Genomic DNA, 18,646 nt, shown 5'->3' on the forward strand with positions numbered 1-18,646 from the left:
TTGCGCTGTTAAGGCAACAGCTTCTCCGCTTACCAACACTCTTCGATAACCGATACCAATAAAGGGAAATAAATATTACAACTATTATTATTTAGTAAATAAAATTTGGCAATATGAGCTCGGGGCCCATACGCACACCCGTCTCGCAGATCATACTGAGCAAGCATGACCAGGATGCCGAGGAGGAGCCCAAGAAGAAATCCCGCGAGGACTGGCGCAAGGCCAAGGAGCTGGAGGAGGCTCGAAAAGCGGGAACAGCTCCAGCCGCCGTCGACGAGGAGGGTCGCGACATAAATCCGCACATTCCGCAGTACATATCGAATGCACCGTGGTATTACGGATCGGCTGGGCCCACACTCAAGCATCAGCGTCCCCAGCACGAGGACGAACAAGGACAGCTGGACAAGAGGGCTCCCAAGGGACTCAACACCACACGCATCATTACCAAGTTCCGAAAGGGAGCGTGCGAAAACTGCGGCGCCGTCACACACAAACGCAAGGACTGCCTGGAGCGGCCGCGAAAGGTCCAAGCCAAGTATGCTGAATCCATCGTCGTGCACGACGAGCATTTGGTCAATGAAGCGGCGGTAAACTATGACGAGAAACGAGATCGCTGGAGCAGTTACGATCCGGCCAATCACAGAGAGATCATTGAGGAGTACGAAAAGGTGGAGGAGGCCAAGCGACAACTCAAAGCAGAGAAGCTCAAAAATGGTACGTAAAAGTGTGTTCAAAGTGTTTATAGTTTTAATCATATATTCTCATAACCTTAGATCCCGATGCCGAAATATCTGATGAGGAGGGCAACGAGGACAAATATGTGGACGAAGTGGACATGCCCGGCACCAAGGTGGACTCTAAACAGCGTATCACTGTGCGCAATTTGCGTATTCGCGAAGATACGGCAAAGTACCTGAGGAACTTGGACCCCAACTCCGCCTACTACGATCCCAAAACACGCTCTATGCGTGACAATCCCAATCCTGCCGTTCCCGAAGAGGAGTAAGTGACTAAAACGTGTACAAATAAACAAATTCCGTAACCTTGTCATTCTTGCAGAGCTGAATTTGCTGGCGAGAACTTTGTGCGCTTTTCTGGAGACACTACAGCCCAAGCCACCGCCCAGTTGTTTGCCTGGGAAGCACATGGCAAAGGAGTTGATGTGCATCTGCTAGCCGAGCCCACGAAGTTGGAGCTGCTTCAGAAAGAGTACGAGCAGAAGAAGGAACAGTTCAAGTCAAGTGTAAGTAATTTATAGGCCTGTAATATTCTTTGACAAAACTACTACAACCATTTTCTTCTTTGTCCAGACCAAAACGCACATTGTGGAGAAATACGGAGGCGAAGAGCATCTGCAGGTTCCGCCAAAGTCGCTGCTGCTGGCGCAGACCGAGGAGTATATCGAGTACTCTCGCAGCGGCAAGGTGATAAAGGGTGTAGAGAAGCCGAAAGCGCGCAGTATCTACGAGGAGGATGTGTACATCAACAACCACACAACGGTGTGGGGCAGTTTCTGGAACGCCGGTCGCTGGGGCTACAAGTGCTGCAAGTCCTTTATCAAAAACTCATACTGCGTGGGCATGCAGGAACCAGAGGGCTACTCGGAACAGCATCCCACCAGCTCCACTGCAGCAGTCGTAGCAGACCCCGCAGCTCAAACCCAATTTAAGGTGCCCGAAGTGCCACCAGAAATGCCCGCCTCCGAAGTCGACTCAGCACCAAGTTCAGAATCCTCCTCATCCGAAGAGGAGGAGGTAAAACCAGAGAAGAAAAAGTCCAAGAAGAAGTCCAAAAAGCGCGAGAAGAAAAAGAAGGCCAAGGAGCAGCGAAAGCAAAAATCCAAGAATAAGGAGACCAAGGAACAAGAAAAGACAAAGGAAAAAGATATTCCCGAGGAGCTGGACGATCGCAAACGAGCCTACAACAGCATGTATGATGTGAAGGCGCCCACAGAGGACGAGATCGAGGAGTGGAAGAAGAAGCGGCCAAGGGCCGAAGATCCCATGCTGCAATTTATGTAGACAATAAAGTACAATTAATATTCTTATATTAAAACGATTTCTGATCTTAATAAGTAAAACATGCGGAGTTTAGACAAACGTCATATTTAATATTAAACGATCGCATACTGCTCGTACAGCAACTCCCTGATCTTGTAGTACTCCTCGGATAAGCATCCCTCCATGGCCACCTTGCCGGCATCCACACGCCTCAATGCCAGAGTTCCGTTGCTGCACCAGAGTACGCCGCCGGAGAACTCCGAGTTGATGTTATTGCGCATGAGAATCTGCTTGAAGTCGGACAGTTTCAGCTCGTTAATGAGCACTGAGTTGTGGATAGGGATCTCATCGTCCGCCAGTGTTTCCAGAGTCAATGTCTTGCCCTCCTGCACGGACGCGTCCTGCTCCACAGTAACATCCATGGGTGCTTCGATGGCCTTGACGCGCATGCCCAGTCGACCATCCACCCACGCCACCTCCGCGTCCTTGCCCTTTTGGAACTGCAGCTGGGAGACCAGTCCTTCCGTCAGACGTACCTGGTAGATGTGGATCTCAGTGGTGACATCAATGATTTCGCCCTTCTGGGGCGTAAAAACACGCGCACCGACATTCTGCTCGCAGTGCCTGGCCACCACTTGTGTGCCCTCGGCAGTGCCGTGTATGACGATAACCCGTCGTGGTCTCAACTGGGAGAGGATCTTTAGCATGGACTCGCCATCAGAGCGACCTTCGAAATCGATCCTCTGTACTTGGGCATTCACTTCGATTGTTTTGCGTTGGTTTATCAGCTTAGTGGGCTTCTCCAGCAACTGAACATCATTGTCGCCAATGCCTCCGTTAGTCTGTTGATCTGCTCCCAAGCCCGGTTCTTCCTTCTTTACATTCTCCTTGTTTTGCTCCTCCATGGGCACAAAGTCATAGCCCGTCGCATCCGCAATGCGGTAGTCGTCCAAATTGATAATCTCCCCATACTCATCGCACTTCACCTTCTCCTCGTGATAGGGGAACATCACGTGATGTCGTTTGTTGGACTTGAAAAATCCGGAGTGATGGCGACCCTCCGGTCTGACCACAATATCATGCTTGCCCGTGATGACGCTCATCTCGATGTCGTCCTCGGACTCGGAACTGCTCTCCTCCTCCACATCGGGCTTTACGATGAGGGGATTAAGTTTCTCGCCCTGTGTGCGCAGGTATTCCTCCAGCTCTGCTCCTTCTAGTTCAACTCTTCGCCTGACGTCCAATTCGATTTGCTTGCCCGGTGCGCAGTTCTCAACCAGTTCCATGGCTAAAGTGCCGGGTGACGTGCGCGTAGTGAGGATTATGCTATTGTTGGCATTGCTGGCCCATTGCACGAAGAGATCCCTCGTGAATCCGCTCTCCAGATCTGGAGTACTGGCCAACACCACTTTCGGACCAGCGGGCAATTTATAGACGTCCGCCAACGAGTGGCACAGCTGGATGTGCTTGAACTGGAAGGGATTGTTGCGGGCACCTTCGAAAGCCTTCGTGAGTTTATCACTCATCCATTCGATCTGCGACTTGGCGAACTCAATCACGTTATAGCTCACATTGTTAAGAAGGGCCAGCGAGTAGGCCATCAGACCCGATTCCTTGTTCTTCCACAGCTGGTCCAGCATGTGAGCCAGCTCCAGCACTCGTCCTGCCGTGTCCACGGCTATCAGTACGTTGCCGTTGTTACGCACCGTCTGCAAGATGTTGGTCATGAGCTTTTCATCGCGAGCCCTCCTTCTGGCCTGCTGGTACTGTGCATTGTAGGCGTCGGTAATTAGCAGCGAAGGTCTTTGCAGCCTGTCCAGCTCGCAGCCGCTCAAGTGGCGCTCCTTCTTGTGGTTGAAGTCGGTGGCGTACACAATATCCTCCTCGCCTACCTTGACGATCTTCCAGATGGTGCCGCCAATCATGTGTCCAGCGTTCAAAGGCGTAATGGATATTCCATATCCTTTGCCCTTCAGTGAAACCGTTTGGTTGTATTTCAACTGGGTGATCTTTTCGAAGGCCGTGTCCACGTCGTCCAGCGAAAATAGATCGAAGTCTCCCATGTTAAAGTGCGACATGTAAAGGTCATACATGAACATTTGGCCCATTTTAAACACGGGAATGGTGGCGTAGATGGGGCAATTGAGACCCAGCTTGCCCACCAAGTATGGCAGGGCGCCAAGATGATATGCATCCGGATGGGACAGCAGCACGGCGTCCAAGGTGTGCACCTGCCTGGGAGTAGACGAAATATTTATATCATTGTTTTCCTGCAATGCGTACACAATTGTTACCTCTTCAGTTCCTTAATGAAGTTGGCATCGAACTTTTCGTCCCATCCGCAGTCGAGTAAGATCCGCACATCGTCTATCTGAAGGATATAGCATGGCGGGGACTCGTCCATCGCCCCAGATATAGTGTGCAGCTTGATGATGGATGTCATTTTTGCCAATAAATCCGCCGCCGCATTTGTTAAAGTTGTACAAGAAAACACGGAGTTCTCCGCCGGTCCAGGGATGCAAAGCTGTCACGGAGTTGCCAGAGTGTTGTTGCTTTGTTTATACAGTGAGTACCAATTGACCGAACAGTACACCCCAAATTAATGAATTTAAAAAATTTTAAAATATAATATGAATTTACAACCTTTTTATGGCTCTCATACATACATACATATTAAAGGCTACGACCTTCTTTAGTCAATTGCCTCCCCTTCAATGAGTCAATGCTTACAACTGTGCTTATCAGTAGAAGTACCAGCAAACAAGCATAAGCAAACATAAATTTTTTAATCAAATTACTGTATAATTTACCAGGGTGGAGTCATGCTGTTTCGAAGAACAGCGGATACCCTTGTTAGTGTACAAACTGTTATTATATTTTTGATAAACAACTTGCTATGTTGCAGACTTACTCATATTAAAAATCAACTTAATCAACTTAAAAAGTATATAATCTATAAAAAAGCATTTTCTTTTTGAAAAGTAAACCTTTTAATATGGATTTTGTATGAATGATTGTTAGATGGAAAGAATGCATACAATTCGAGCTAGTGAGGTTCCACTGTGGCTCTGTTGGTTGATGTGTTGCGTCCCTGGTTGTCAGCTGTTATTCGCCAACCGCCCGCGAGATTGCGTCCGAAATTAGGATGCGGAGTTCCCTAAGATTGCACTGAGTCAACAGTTCCTGCCAACGATGTTCGTGCGGCTCTGGGTCCGCAGCTTCCACATATATGATCTTCTCATCGCCATCGGCCTAATCACGCTCATCGTTTACCTGTGCCTGCCCTTCCGGTTCGCATCGCATTACGACTACATCGAGGAATCGAAGATTGAGGAGGCTCTGGTGCCGCAGGTGACCCGAAATGTCTCCCTGCAGGAGGCGTTCGAATGCACCTACTCGGAGATCATCGCCGAGAACAGGTTCGTTTACCATCTCGCCCACTACCACGGAGCGGTGCAGCGGGGCGCGGAGATTCGTCCGGGCGGCGAATTCCGTCCAGAAGGATGTCAGGCTCGCTACAGCACGGCCATCATTGTGCCATACAGGCAGCGCGAGGAGCAGCTGCACGCCTTTCTCACCTACATGCACAATTACCTGCCGCAGCAGCTGATCCACTATCGGATTTTCCTGGTCGAACAGTTCGATCATAAGCCCTTCAACAGGGCAATGCTCTTTAACATTGGCGCCCAGGTGGCTGCGGAGTATGGATTTCCCTGCCTGATCCTTCACGACGTGGACCTTCTGCCATTGAACTCGGGCCAGATGTATGCCTGCTCAGAGCGTCCACGGCACATGTGCTCTGCCCTGGATCACTGGCGATTCCGGCTGCCCTACCGCGGTCTCTTCGGCGGCGTGGTGGCCATCAACACTGTCCAGTACCAGCAGATCAATGGTATGTCCAATCTGTATCATGGCTGGGGCGGAGAGGACGATGACCTCTATGAACGCCTGCAGGCCCTGAACATCGACATTTGCCGATTCGCAATGGAGTTTAGTGAGTACACCATGCTGAAGCACAAGCCGGAGCGGCCGAATGCCAACCGGGTGGCGCTCCTGAGATCGGCAACTCTGCGCCAGCACTCGGATGGACTCAACTCACTGGTGTACACGGAACTGGAGCGACGAATGCACAGTCTGTTTACGCACATCCTGGTGGACACCTGAGTGCCAGTATTTGTTATATTTAGCTTGTAGGCCAATCGTTTTCGTAGTCGGTATCTCGAAGTGTTTTACACTTGGCTGCACTTCGCTTCGCAACCGATTAGTTGCCGCCTTAGACAATGCGTTCCAAGTCGATCGTGATATCTCCACTCACTAGGCTAAGATGCTGGACAGGAAGAAAGGAGTCGAAGCTGTAATTGAAGTACAATGCAGAAGCATCAGATGAAGCGGATATCGCCATGTTAAGCACGCTCTGCCTCTGCCAATAAAAGATGTATTAAATAATATCAAATGTTTGTTAACTAACATCAGAAGGTCCGTTCAGGGTACATGAAAGTTTAGAGTTGCCTTGGATTAATGTATCGTCCATTCGAAATCAAACTTTATGCCATTATCTTGACAGTTGAACTTTGTTACCGCAGTCAATAACAATTCCCCGTGTAGTTAGCCATGGGTTTACTTGGCGCATTACTTAAAACTAGCCTGTTTTTGGTCATATTCCTGGGGGCCTTGTTCCTGCTACCGGGATTGCCTCCCAACACCACTTTCCCATTCAAAGAGTATTTGTAAGTCGAATTTCTTAGGTTGCTATCATCATCAACTCATACGATCTATGCGTGTTTCCCAGTATAAAGCCAGCTAGAGAACTGAATGGAACGCTGGAGCTAAACAGTCACTTAAATGGCGCCCGTCAGTTGTGGAAAGACAAAATATTTGGACCAGAGTGCCTGATAGTTCTCGATGACAAGATATACACGGGGATTCACAGCGGAGAGGTTATTCGACTGAATAATGAGGAGTCTGTTCAACCAATCACTAAGATAGGCCAACCTTGTGGTATTTAAAGAGAAGTTGTAGCTTCTATCCATAATGCCGTTGATATTCACCCTAGATTATATATTTGACGACGAGTTGTGCGGCTATCCAGTGGGCTTAGCCCTGGACACCCAGGGAAACAATCTTATTGTATCCGATGCATACTACGGCATATGGCAAGTCGACTTGGAAACAAGGAAGAAGACTGTGTTGGTGCCTGCGGAGCAGATCCTTCCTGGCAAGGGGGCGAACCGTCGGGCTAAGCTGTTCAATTCCCTGGCAGTTAGCCGGCGGGGTGACATATTCTGGACGGATTCCTTTTCAGATGACTTTGTCCTGGCTGCGTTCGCAAACCCGTCGGGTCGGTGAGTTTGCACTAAGAAAGATATCTTCCATATAAAATGTGTTTATTCGCTTTACTCAGACTTTTCAAATACGATCGCATAAAGAAGACAAACGAGGTACTGATGGACGAGTTGTCCTTTGCCAACGGCTTGGCCTTAAGTCCCAGTGAGGATTTCATTATTCTTGCCGAAACAACGGCCATGCGGCTAAGAAAATACTATCTCAAAGGATTACGAGCCGGTCAAAGCGAAGTGTTTGTGGAGGGTTTGCCTGGATGGCCGGATAATCTCACTGCCGATGAGGAGGGAATCTGGGTGCCTCTGTCCGTGGCTTCAGATCGTGAGAATCCCAATTTGTTTGCCGTGCTGGCGCCCTATCCAAAATTAAGATCGTTCTTGGCACGTTTGGTGGCTTTAATGCGGCTTCCCCTTCGAATGTTAAACCATATTTATCCCAATGACATGGCGGCTCGCCTTTTCCACTCCTTTAACGATATGGTCATCAGGAACGCTCCCAAGCGCAACACTGTGGTTCGTGTGGATTGGAATGGAAATGTTGTGAAATCTCTGCATGGGTTTGACGGTTCAGCCTCAGGCATATCCCACGTGCTCGAATTTAAGGGTCACCTATATTTGGGATCGCCTTTCAATCACTATATTGCCAAAGTCAAATTGCCCGACGATGTGGCGAAGTCTGTGAAAGGAGATTAAAAGGATTAGTAGGTCATTATGATGGATTAAATGCGCTTTTTTATATTTAAATTTACTATTTATGTATTATTCAAATGCCACTTTATTTTAAGAACTTGTCAACTGTTTTGCTTTCAATTAGTTTATTGCACCACGAAATTAAGAAATCACATTAACATTTTGTAATTTATTAATAAAATTAAAACTCAAGGAACCAACCTTTATGTTGAATAAACTAAGGAATACGTGATTTTAAAATAAAAGATAAATAAACTATATTTGTCTATACAATTTCGTAACTTAGTAATTCGATTTGCATAGAATTACAAATTAAATTAAACAAACACTGTGAAATATAGTTCAGAAGCAATCGCACAGAACATAGTTGGTTTTTTTGTCTAGCTAATGTACTATTATATTTAACTACATGCGGTCGTTTCGTTTCACATTTGATATCGATTGCGGAATGTGGCAACGCGCAAGGGCTCAAAAGTCTTGCGTTTAAATCTACATAATATAATTTAAAACATTTCTAACAAACACGCACACTTTAAGACTGACACTCACACACTTGCACAGATAAGATTTTATGTATAAATATATGTACTGACGTCGAAAGTATCAACAAAAACTCCGATTGAAAAAATAAACCAAGAAGATATCACCTAATACCGCAAATGATATTTCTTACAAATATGCAATTCCCAAAAGATTAGTTTTGACACTCAGAATTTCGTGCCTTACAAATCGACGCCAGCAGTTAAATAAAGTTGCCTTGTATATCGGATGTATGGAATATGGATATCTATCGATTGTTATTAACTACGGCTGTGTCTAGTTCAAAAAGTTAAGTATGTCTTGCTGCGAAAGTGCGTTGAGGTTTTGGTTATCCGTTGGCAGCAGCGGCTCTGTCTGCGGTTGAAGCGTGGGTGCTTGACTGGGTTTTCCCAGCAGTTGCTGTTGCTGATGCTGCTGGATGCTGTTCAGACTGTAGCCAGTGGGATAAATATAGTTAACCGTGGGCTGCTGCACCGTGTACATATTGGCACCGTTTGTGTTGTTGGATTTGGGGGCTCCAACTGAGGGTCTTCCACCAGCAAAGGGATCCAGGTCGTCCAGCGAAAAGGAATTGTTGTTGCTGGCTTGCGGAGAGGCCAACTGATGGTTCATCACAAGGGGATTTGCACTGTGCCATCCATTGTTAGACGGCATTTGTGTGGTGGCTGGTGGCGGAGCAGCTGCCACTGCAGTTGTACCCAGACCAGTGAGGTTGCTTTGCATCATCGAGGAGAGGATGTCTGGCCTGGCTGCAGGCGGAGCAGATATGGTATTGTGCGATATTCTGAAATTACAGAGGGGTTTCTTGAGTTGCAGCTGCATTTCGTTGTCTTCATCTTGAGCGGTTCCTACTTGAGCTGTTCCCTGGGTTTAGATGGCGCTATAGCAGCTGCGCTGGTTGCTTTCGGTTGGCCAACAGTGAATCCGGAGAACATGTCATCGTTGATTTTGTTGCCATTGCTTGACCCGTTTGGGGAGAGCGTAGAGTTCTCCAGTTCGTTGGCCAATATTTCGGAAGCGTCTTTGGGTCTGTATGAAGCGATATTGAAAATAAAATGCACTTGTAGTCCAACAAAAATCGAACTTACTTATTGTCTCTTTGTATGGTGGACAGCTGCTGAAGTTTTTCCCGCTGCTCCTGTTCCACCCGCCCCATCATCTCCTTGATGAGGCCTATAATCGTGTTGAATTGAGCTATGGTAAGACCGTTCTCCACACTTAAGGGTACCAGATAAGGGATGCATTTGTGGGCCATTACGTCTTTCGTTATGCCCAGTTTGGTGTTAGTCATTGCGATTTTATAAATGCCTTAAATACAGGAAAAGAATTGTTGTAAAAAAATAATTGGTGTTAATTTCAAAACTTACCAATAATTCCCATAATGATAGCGGGTTCGCGGCTTTGGATTTGCTGCAAGAATGGCAAAATCTCGTCTAGCACAAGCCACTTGTCCAAGTTTTCCAACAACTTGCCGATGGAAATCAGGCAGTTAACTTTTACCGACACATTACTGCTCTGCAGGCACAGTTTCTTGATGCGTGGCAGCACGGAGTTCTTCATTGCGTTGTAGTCGATCAGAGTGGAGAACGTGGGGAGCACCGCTAGACAGAGATCCTGGATCTGGGGCATGTCGCATTCCAGAGATCTATAAAGAAGCGGCAGAACACTCTGCTTCACCTCCTCCGCGGGCGTTAGCTTGAGCAGCAGATCCATTTTCTGCATGAAGATCAGCAAAATCTGGATGGGATCCGTAAGCTTAAAGATCGGCTTCAAGTGCGGAAGAATGTGGTCGCAGTACTCTCGTTGGCTGCTCATCTCCGCAATAAGCAGGACGTTGGGCAGCACAAACGGTATCATTGGCGAGTTAACGAACTCTTTGACGAGATAGGGAAGAATCGAATGCAAATTGACGCGATGTGGGAGCGTCGGAATAATCTGCGGCAGACCCTTATAGAACTTGGACTTCTGTAGGTTGTCCCACTGATAAAGCGAGTCCAAGTAGCTAAGTGTCTTCACCCCCACATCTTGAAAGTAAGCGATCTGCTTAAGCTCATGCAGCTTCGGTCGCAGGTTGGCACTGGGATGCAGCAGAGCTTTAAGGCTTTCAGTCAGCTCGCTGGGTACTGTGTTCATGGGTGGATACTTTCGCTGGTTCAGATCATTTGCGTAGCGCCGAAAACTGCTATAGTCACTGCCAAACATCTTTAGTGGCTTGCCGGAATAAATGGTGAAGATAAGGACACCTGCAGGAAAGAAAGTCTCAATAAATATGTTTCTATGTGTGATTACAAAATCAAATACTTAGCAGGTTTGTGACTCATGTGAGAATATATTTATTCCGATCATATAACTAGGTACCTACCCAATGAGAATAGATCACTGTCTGGTGTGTTGACGCTGTTCAAGGCCAACTCCGGTGCTGTGTACTCCAAACTGGGCTGTGCCAGGACGTGCAGCGACGTGGTGTACTCCCGAAAGGGCCAGTGGGGCGTGCCATCGGTTGCCGGCTGGTTGGCAATGCAGAAATCAAACCCGAAAAGTTTCCAGCTGCGGTTCTTGTTGATCACGATTGTTTCGGCGCTAATGTTGCGGTGCACAATCTTGGCGTCTTGGTGAAGGAACTGCAGGCCATCGAAGAGCTGCAGCAGACCGTGTCGAATCTCTACATCATAGAGTTTCTTTTCGGAGCGAACGTTGTCGCCAACAACGTTGGCCAGGGAGGCAAAAACCGGCTCAGTGGCGAAGGCAAGGGAGTCTCGACTCTCCTCTAGCGGATGCTGTACGGTTAGCACGTGAGGATGACGGATCTTGGTAAGCTGTTGAACGCCGCGACGCAGTGTTTCCAGCATCGTCTCCCTGTCATCCTTTGACCAGCGCTCCAGCGACTTTTTCTCGAACACGAAGACGGACACCTCCTGTTTGGTGCTCTTCTTGTGGCCATTGTACACCTTCCACATCAGACCTGGCAGTGGGATCACTCCGTATCAGCCACAATATGTTTGATTCCGAATGCAGGTAAACTCACCCACTCCGGCTGTGCACACCTGTTCCAGCACCTCGTACTCCCGCGTCACATTGTTTCCGGGCAGAACGCCGGACAGTGTGGACACCGTTTGCACGGCGGATGAGTAGAATTTGTTTATCATGTCCATCCTGGCGCAAAATTTGCAGTAACTGCGGCCCAGAAGTTAGTGCAAAATTCCTTATTGTTTAACAATCAATACTAGAGCTGGACCAACCACTCGCGATGCCATTACTCGATATATCGATATGTTCCGATAGCCTGTCAAATGTATTTTACATGTAAGCGCCAGTAATCGCTATCTCGATTATTTTGTAATGGCGCTAACTAAGCACTTAGATCTAAAATTCTAAGAAAACTGCGCACAATAATAATCTGCAATTTGAAAAGGGTCTAAGCATCAAACTCTAAGGACAGAGTATCTGCAAAATGGAGAGCTCAAAGCAAACCAAAGAATTTTTAAAATCGAAAAAGGGGAGTCCCCTGGATAAGGATAGTCCGCCAGGTGTGGCAAGGAAACACAAGCTTCAGAACACATGGACCCTGTGGCGCGTGGATCACGACCCCAAAAAATCGTGGGAGGATATTCTGTACGAGGTCGGTAGCTTCAACACCGTCGAGGACTTCTGGATTCAGTATTACAGCACCGATCCGCCATCCAAGCTTAAAATCGACTGTGATTACATGCTCTTCAAGAAGGGCATTCGCCCCATGTGGGAGGATCTGCCGAACAAGCACGGCGGTCGTTGGACATACATTGTGCACAAGGAGGCTAAATCCGAACTGGACACCATTTGGCTGGACGTACTTCTTTGCCTGATTGGCGAGGCCTGCGATCATTGCGATCAGATATGTGGGGCTTTGGTCAGGATTCGCAAGTCAATCAGCAAAGTCTCCGTCTGGACAAAGAACTGTGAGGACAACGAGGCAAACATGGAGATTGGTCAAAAACTCTGTGAGCTCGTAAGCGTCAGCAGCAAAAAAATTATAACATTTAAATCGCATCGTCAACTGAAACCACAATTGAAACGAACGCCTCCTATTTTTGTGTTGAAGGCTGAACCTTGAACCTTTAAGAAAATGAACATCCCAGTATCTTTTTTATATCCAAAACTTGAAAGTTTAAATTGGATAAATACTTTATCATTTCGAAGTGCCATTCTGAATAACAGGCTCTATAAATAACTATGCTGAATATGTATAACTTTAAGTTAAATGTAGCTCAAAATGATCTTATTTCCCCTCTGTGCCATTATAAGCTATAACGGTTATAACCTTTAAAGGAAACACTTTTCAAATCTAATACTTCATTATTTTTGAATGTAACGAACTATGCTAAATCTCCAAAGAGACAATAAACTTTAAGTATTGCACATCCCTCACCATTTTAAATGCTTATTCAAATTGGTCGGTTTTCTGGAAACCACTGGACAAGGCTGTTTTTGTGCTGTGCAATACGGATCGTGAATTTCAAATAGGCTTAATTGGTAATTATTTTTGTATTGTTTGTTTTAAATTACGATTACGATATTGCGCTGGCTGCTGGAAATGCTCTTGGTGGTCCCAGAAACAATGACTTAATAGTCGCATTTGTATGCCACCGATCACGGATAGAAGCGATTTCTCGTTCAAATGGTATATGACCATCCTAAAGATATTTTGCCAAATTCCTTATTAATCGTGCACTTCATCAGCTAAAACAATATAGAGTTATATGTTTATTGTCTATCTTTTTATTACAGTTCAGTTTAGATTTTAAGATTTTTAACTATCTTTTAGATCCTCCACAAAGGTGAAATAAACATTTGTGGCAGCCTGCGGTTTCTTGTTGAACACCCAGTCAATCATCAACAGATATTCCCCAGTGGGTATGGGCGTAGGCAGCTTCTCGGATCTTAGATAGAAGTTCTTAACTTGCTGCAGGCCCTAGGTAATAATATGTGTTATATATCGCTTGATTGTATCCTTTAGACTTACCACATAGGGACAGGTGTGATTGATCGTCGAGTACTCTTTGAAAAGCTCCCAAACGATTCGAATCAGGGCATTGTTTCTACGCCTTATAAACTGGCAGCCATCGAAGCTGACGCTATAGAGCCAAGGCTTATAACCATTGGCCCTTTTCAGCAATCTGGCCTTGACTATAACATCGTGAACCGGATAAAGCAAATTGGCATCGACATTCAGGCAAACCTTATTCCTACTAACGGCTCGCAGGCGACACAGGCCGAATTCCACCCAGGTTTTGTTATAGGACTCACACACTGCATTGGTCATTTTGAAAATGACAGCACTCTGAAAAATATAACACTTTATTAGGCACTTCTCAGGGAAAAGAACAACAATTACACATTGATAATGCTGAAGTGGGTGAGCTAGCATCCAAATAATAAGCAGTCTTTTCATGGCTTGGCTGCTTGGGAAAAAGTGGTACGAGTTTGATGAAATTATATCGTTTTTAGCTCTGTCAACAAATTAGTTACTCGTGTACGTGCAGATAATTATAACATAATTATTTCGACGTTGATAGATTAGAGGGTAATCAATCAATTTTTGCCCCCTTTATTTGCGCGTAGTATTAAAATTATGAACATTTCTAGGTTCACTGCGCTTCCAATGTGTTTTTAGAGGATATACAGTAAAACATAGCTGATACCCTGTAAAACCTTTTTTTATAAAGCCAGTTATAATAATGCCCTTGGCTGAGTATTTGAAACCGACCAATGTGACGGAGGGCACTTATTCAATTATGCTATTTAAAAGCCCCTTTAATTTCGTTACAGTAAGTTAACTTGCCTTTAATTGTTGGCCAATTGAAGCCTACTCTTGCAATTGCACTTTGACATTGACATTCAAGATCCGATTCCGCACTTGGCACTTAAGAAATGTGGATATATGGTTCCCTAGCTAATTGCTGGCGTGTTTTTCTCACCGTATTTATTTATTAATTGATGAAAGTCAACATTATTAGATTCGGTAAACATACAATTGCCTGACACTTAACTTTGGAGTCAAAGTCGGAAGTCAAGTGCACGCCAAGCTTCGAAAAATTCGAATATAGATGCATATATTAATCGCGTAACATTTTCACTATTTTTCAGAAATCTTTGCTATATACCCTGTGGTGAGATATGAATTTTATATATTTCATTGTTGTGAAATGGAAACACTGGCTGATTTTATTGTAGGCCTCTGTGCATTTCAATTTAATAGATGTAAAAAATACATTATAGTTCAATTAAAATTCCAAATAAATCGTATAATATTTTAAACTTAATAGCTGTCGGCTATGCAAACGAAACGAATTGACGTCAGTTAGTCTCTGATTTCCATTTCAATTAAAGTTTAAGGAAAGCGACATGGCTTGCACTGTATCTAATTTCCATTTGAAACTATGCTATTTTCGACGAAATAAACGACTGACCACCACCACCGGGTATCTGGTAGTCGGAAAACTCGTCCATTGTTTACAACTCGTACCTGTTTTCATTAATGGCCTGACTCGCAGCGCAGTCAACACCTGTCAACGGCCCAAAAGCCATGTCCGTGTCGACGTCAGCCACTTGGCCGCTGCCCCTCCGTATCCGCCAGATCCCCCCAGATCCGCCCGATTCCCCAACTCACCCAGATCCCCCATCTCCACCATCTACGGATTCCCCTGTCCGAGCCACTTGAGATGCATTTGCCTATCCCCGAGTGGAATTAATAGATTTTCATAGTTTTTGCACTCTGGCATGGCACACGAAACGCAATCAATAAGGCACTAGAATGCATTTCGCTGTATCGCTTTGGTGACTGCGTCTTTATACCGCCCCCATATCCAGCCCCGTCCCCCTCCCCCGCCTACAGATGGCTCCCAATAAAGATGTTGCTCCATGCAATTCGGCGGCTTGTTGTTTGCACGATTTGTTGCCGTGGCCGAGCGTCTTTGAACCCGCTCTGAATTTCAATGGGTTCCGTTCAGCCATGTCCATGTGTGTCTTCCCCTCCACCAGCCAATGTGTTGGTAATTTTGCGTTCTACCGTGACTGATACTTTTATACCCTCGATGGGGTATTTGATTTTTGCATTGAATGGCGAAATCGCACGAAAAGGCTTAAACATTGTGCCACAAAACCATAATTCCCTCGAGATATTTTCCCAGAAGAGTTCTTCTATTCGACTTACTACTAAATTCAGACATTTGAGTGTCTTTGCAATTAGAGAGTAAGTGACGTATTCAAATATCTATTCTGGGAGGAGTTGATTATTATGCCGGATATTTGTCAGTATGCATATATATTTATCATACCTTAGCTCTTTCTAGCTGAAAAGGGTATTTGAAACATGGCATTCTTTGTGTTTTAAGAACATATGGGAGGCGTACGCTGCGCTGCGTCCAGTCATAAAATAAATCAAGCAGCCCGACACCAGAGTCAATAGTAAATCACGGCTGGAACGACAAATTACCAGACACTACTGGCCATCATCTCATCATGGATACTCCTCGAATAATTATGCGGTGACGCGACGAATTTTCCGCACTTCGTATGCCGAATTAGCCCTTGGCAATTACCTTTCGGATTTGCAGCTCCTGGACTTGAGTTTGATTTGTTTTGGCCGTTGTTTTTCTGTTATTTTGTGTTTGCCCGGCGCTATTTGCTTGTCGATTTGCCAGAATATCGAAAGGCAAAAAACCCGAATGACTTGGCAATTTGCTTTGGCTATTATCGCGATGATGGAGCCGGCCAGTTTTGGGGGTGCAACCATTTAGATGGATCCGCGATTTCGGCCCGGATTCTTGTCGCTCAAGTGCGACAAGGTCAGCTTTCGCTTTTTTAGTGCTCCATTTTATTGGGTTCTTAAAATCCGGTTGCGTTTATTGCAGTTTGCCTTTTCAGCTCGACATTTTGGTTAGTCCACGTGATTTTGGCCATACGATTGCTTCTGGCAATGCAAGCTATTTGACGATCCATAAACCGCCTGTGTTGAACATAAAAAGCACAATAGAACTGAATAGTTTATAAAAACAATAATCATGGAATGATCAGCTTAAGAAGTATTTTAATTTGGCTTTAAAGCGTTTGATTGCCCTTGAAGTGAACAGGTAGATAATTGGAACTTTAAGAACTGATTGTGCCAGACAAGAATTATGATAATCTAACATTTTTATAGAGAAGCAAATTTTAAAGCTATAGCTAATTACTAAAACCAGGTGCGAAAATCGGCGAGAAATTCGATTTTCAAGGTATTGACTCAAAATGGTAGCACTCTGTTGTCTGCGTAAATATTGCCCTATTTGCTCAATGCAAACTATCCGCCCACAAGTGGTAGCGAAATCTGCATAAGTAAAAATGTATTTAAAAGCAATTACATAACATAAGTAAAGGCATCGAGCAATCTGCAGGCCGTTTGTGCCTCCAAAGTGAAGCAATTATACATCAAAAGCGAATCATGTCATTGTCAAGTGTTTGAACAGCGCTGAACAAGATCGGATCATACCTGAAAAGTGTGCACTTGAGTGGCTTTTGATGGGGGCACCATTAATATGCAGTGTCTGGATCGCGAATATAGCTTTATTATTATTTTAATTTTGTTATTTCGCATTTGTCATTAATGGGCCTTTTGTTTCGTTTGTTTCGTACAGCATTTTTGCGAGAGAGATATTCAGACAGATTCAGATACATTCGAGTTCATAGACATCGTTTGGCTCTGGTGTGAGAAGATACTGCGTCAAGATACAGATTTAGATACAGATGGGATCGGCGACAAAACATGCTGGGAACTACGTGATTGATGGCGACATTGCGATTACCAACAGAACAGCTGAACAGTACTGAACCGCACTGAACTCGACTTAGAATGCCCAGGCGAATATATTATAAATGCCGGGATATACTCGTATGCGAAATCAGTGAAATCTTGTCGCGTCTAAAAAGGAAAATCACACAGCAAATGCAAAATTTATGAGCGAACTACGTCGAACGACGTCTCCGGGCGAACGGAGCAGGAATACCAATTGGGCTGGGATTTCGATTGGGATTCGGACTGGGATTGGGATTGGGATGGAGCGGATGTGCACTGCACCGAAGGATGAGTCACCTCAGCCAGAGGTCCGTGTGGGTTCAGCCCAGTCAGACAGATCAAACTATAAAGACGGGGACCAGGTAATTAGCCGGCAAGGTTTCAAAGATCTCAGCAAATAATCACTACTTGGGGTCAGACAGTTAATCATATGCTAACATCACTTAATTAACAAAGGAATTTTTCATAAAACTTTTCGAAACTTAATTGGGACACACGAGGAACAACTATAAATACTTTCATAAAAAACCCCAGAACATATGTATTATGCAAAGCAATACAAAAGATTTTGCATTTCTAACAATCATAATGATAATCAGAAAATGCAATCGATATCTATTTTAAACACGCTGCGTATGAGTAATATTTACAGTTCATCTCGAAATCTTTGCTAATTTTGAGTAATATTTACAGTTGATCTCGAAATCTTTGCTAATTTTGAGCATTAGTCATCTCCTTGGAAAAGATTACTACTAGTCTAAATTGGGTAAGCGAATACTTCATTTTAATACTCAACTAAATAAGGAAATAAGAATAATGAGTGAGAAAAATCCCGCCCGTTTTGTTAATTGATTAATAAAGATGCTGGAAACCTTCAAAATGCCCCACTTAATAGTATGAATGGCAAGTTAGGAATTTAGTCGCTGGCGGCATTTTAACCCAAGTGACCAGTGCTTAAGTGGAGTTTGATGTACATATTCCTCAGTCTCAAATGCTCCAGATTTACGAGACTCCATAAAATTGGATCATAACACCGCAGGTGCGGTAAAGTTAGTGTGTGCATATGTACACTTCAATCGCCAGTCCAAACTGCGCCACTCAATTTGACTTGATTTTTTTTTTTGAGTTTGGCTTACCGCCCACCAAACGCTGCGGTCGCCGTCGCAGTTGACGTCGCCGTCGCTGCCACCGCTGAGCCACCAAAACGCTGAGCCACTGAGCCGCCAAGTGAACCACTGAGCCGCTGAGCCGCTGAACTGCGCTGATCCACC

The 18,646-nt window shown here is 45.2% G+C and overlaps 7 protein-coding genes across 9 annotated transcripts; 4 read left to right on the plus strand and 3 right to left on the minus strand.

The window, feature by feature from the left end:
* Positions 1-25: 25 nt before the first annotated feature.
* LOC26535354 (pre-mRNA-splicing factor Slu7) lies at positions 26-2,055 on the plus strand. Its single transcript, XM_015193178.3, has 4 exons — positions 26-714; positions 774-1,002; positions 1,060-1,243; positions 1,311-2,055. Exons 1-4 carry the CDS (start codon positions 114-116, stop codon positions 2,019-2,021), a joined length of 1,725 nt encoding a protein of 574 aa, XP_015048664.1. The 5' UTR covers positions 26-113; the 3' UTR covers positions 2,022-2,055.
* Positions 2,031-4,538, minus strand: LOC6538109 (probable cleavage and polyadenylation specificity factor subunit 2). The gene is made up of 2 exons (XM_039376482.1): positions 4,295-4,538; positions 2,031-4,235 (listed from the first exon to the last, which is right to left on the minus strand). The coding sequence occupies exons 1-2, from the start codon at positions 4,441-4,443 to the stop codon at positions 2,114-2,116; spliced, it is 2,271 nt and encodes a 756-aa protein (XP_039232416.1). The 5' UTR covers positions 4,444-4,538; the 3' UTR covers positions 2,031-2,113.
* A 547-nt stretch (positions 4,539-5,085) lies between these two features.
* LOC6538110 (beta-1,4-galactosyltransferase 3) lies at positions 5,086-6,448 on the plus strand. Its single transcript, XM_002098609.4, has one exon. It carries the CDS (start codon positions 5,193-5,195, stop codon positions 6,162-6,164), a length of 972 nt encoding a protein of 323 aa, XP_002098645.1. The 5' UTR covers positions 5,086-5,192; the 3' UTR covers positions 6,165-6,448.
* Positions 6,449-6,586: 138 nt separating this feature from the next.
* On the plus strand, positions 6,587-8,302 carry LOC6538111 (adipocyte plasma membrane-associated protein). Its single transcript, XM_002098610.4, has 4 exons — positions 6,587-6,727; positions 6,790-6,998; positions 7,054-7,342; positions 7,402-8,302. Exons 1-4 carry the CDS (start codon positions 6,612-6,614, stop codon positions 8,030-8,032), a joined length of 1,245 nt encoding a protein of 414 aa, XP_002098646.1. The 5' UTR covers positions 6,587-6,611; the 3' UTR covers positions 8,033-8,302.
* Positions 8,138-11,828, minus strand: LOC6538112 (SCY1-like protein 2). Its single transcript, XM_002098611.3, has 6 exons — positions 11,595-11,828; positions 10,932-11,531; positions 9,937-10,812; positions 9,658-9,877; positions 9,422-9,598; positions 8,138-9,353 (listed from the first exon to the last, which is right to left on the minus strand). The coding sequence occupies exons 1-6, from the start codon at positions 11,719-11,721 to the stop codon at positions 8,846-8,848; spliced, it is 2,508 nt and encodes an 835-aa protein (XP_002098647.1). The 5' UTR covers positions 11,722-11,828; the 3' UTR covers positions 8,138-8,845.
* Positions 11,829-11,908: 80 nt separating this feature from the next.
* Positions 11,909-12,966, plus strand: LOC6538113 (eukaryotic translation initiation factor 4E1). The gene has a single exon (XM_002098612.4). It carries the CDS (start codon positions 12,021-12,023, stop codon positions 12,657-12,659), a length of 639 nt encoding a protein of 212 aa, XP_002098648.1. The 5' UTR covers positions 11,909-12,020; the 3' UTR covers positions 12,660-12,966.
* A 320-nt stretch (positions 12,967-13,286) lies between these two features.
* Positions 13,287-16,717, minus strand: LOC6538114. 3 transcript variants are annotated; one of them, XM_039375435.1, is made up of 3 exons: positions 16,147-16,717; positions 13,569-13,886; positions 13,287-13,517 (listed from the first exon to the last, which is right to left on the minus strand). In XM_039375435.1, exons 2-3 carry the CDS (start codon positions 13,866-13,868, stop codon positions 13,356-13,358), a joined length of 462 nt encoding a protein of 153 aa, XP_039231369.1. In that variant the 5' UTR covers positions 13,869-13,886; positions 16,147-16,717; the 3' UTR covers positions 13,287-13,355. The 3 variants fall into 3 exon arrangements, with proteins under 3 accessions (XP_039231369.1, XP_039231368.1, XP_002098649.1); XM_039375434.2 differs by lacking the exon at positions 16,147-16,717 and adding an exon at positions 13,941-14,086 and having other exon boundaries at positions 13,287-13,508; XM_002098613.3 differs by lacking the exon at positions 16,147-16,717 and adding an exon at positions 13,941-14,012.
* Between the last annotated feature and the right edge of the window lie 1,929 nt (positions 16,718-18,646).

This window comes from Drosophila yakuba, chromosome 3R (assembly GCF_016746365.2).
Source record: "Drosophila yakuba strain Tai18E2 chromosome 3R, Prin_Dyak_Tai18E2_2.1, whole genome shotgun sequence".
In the NCBI taxonomy this organism is placed as follows: domain Eukaryota; kingdom Metazoa; phylum Arthropoda; class Insecta; order Diptera; family Drosophilidae; genus Drosophila; species Drosophila yakuba.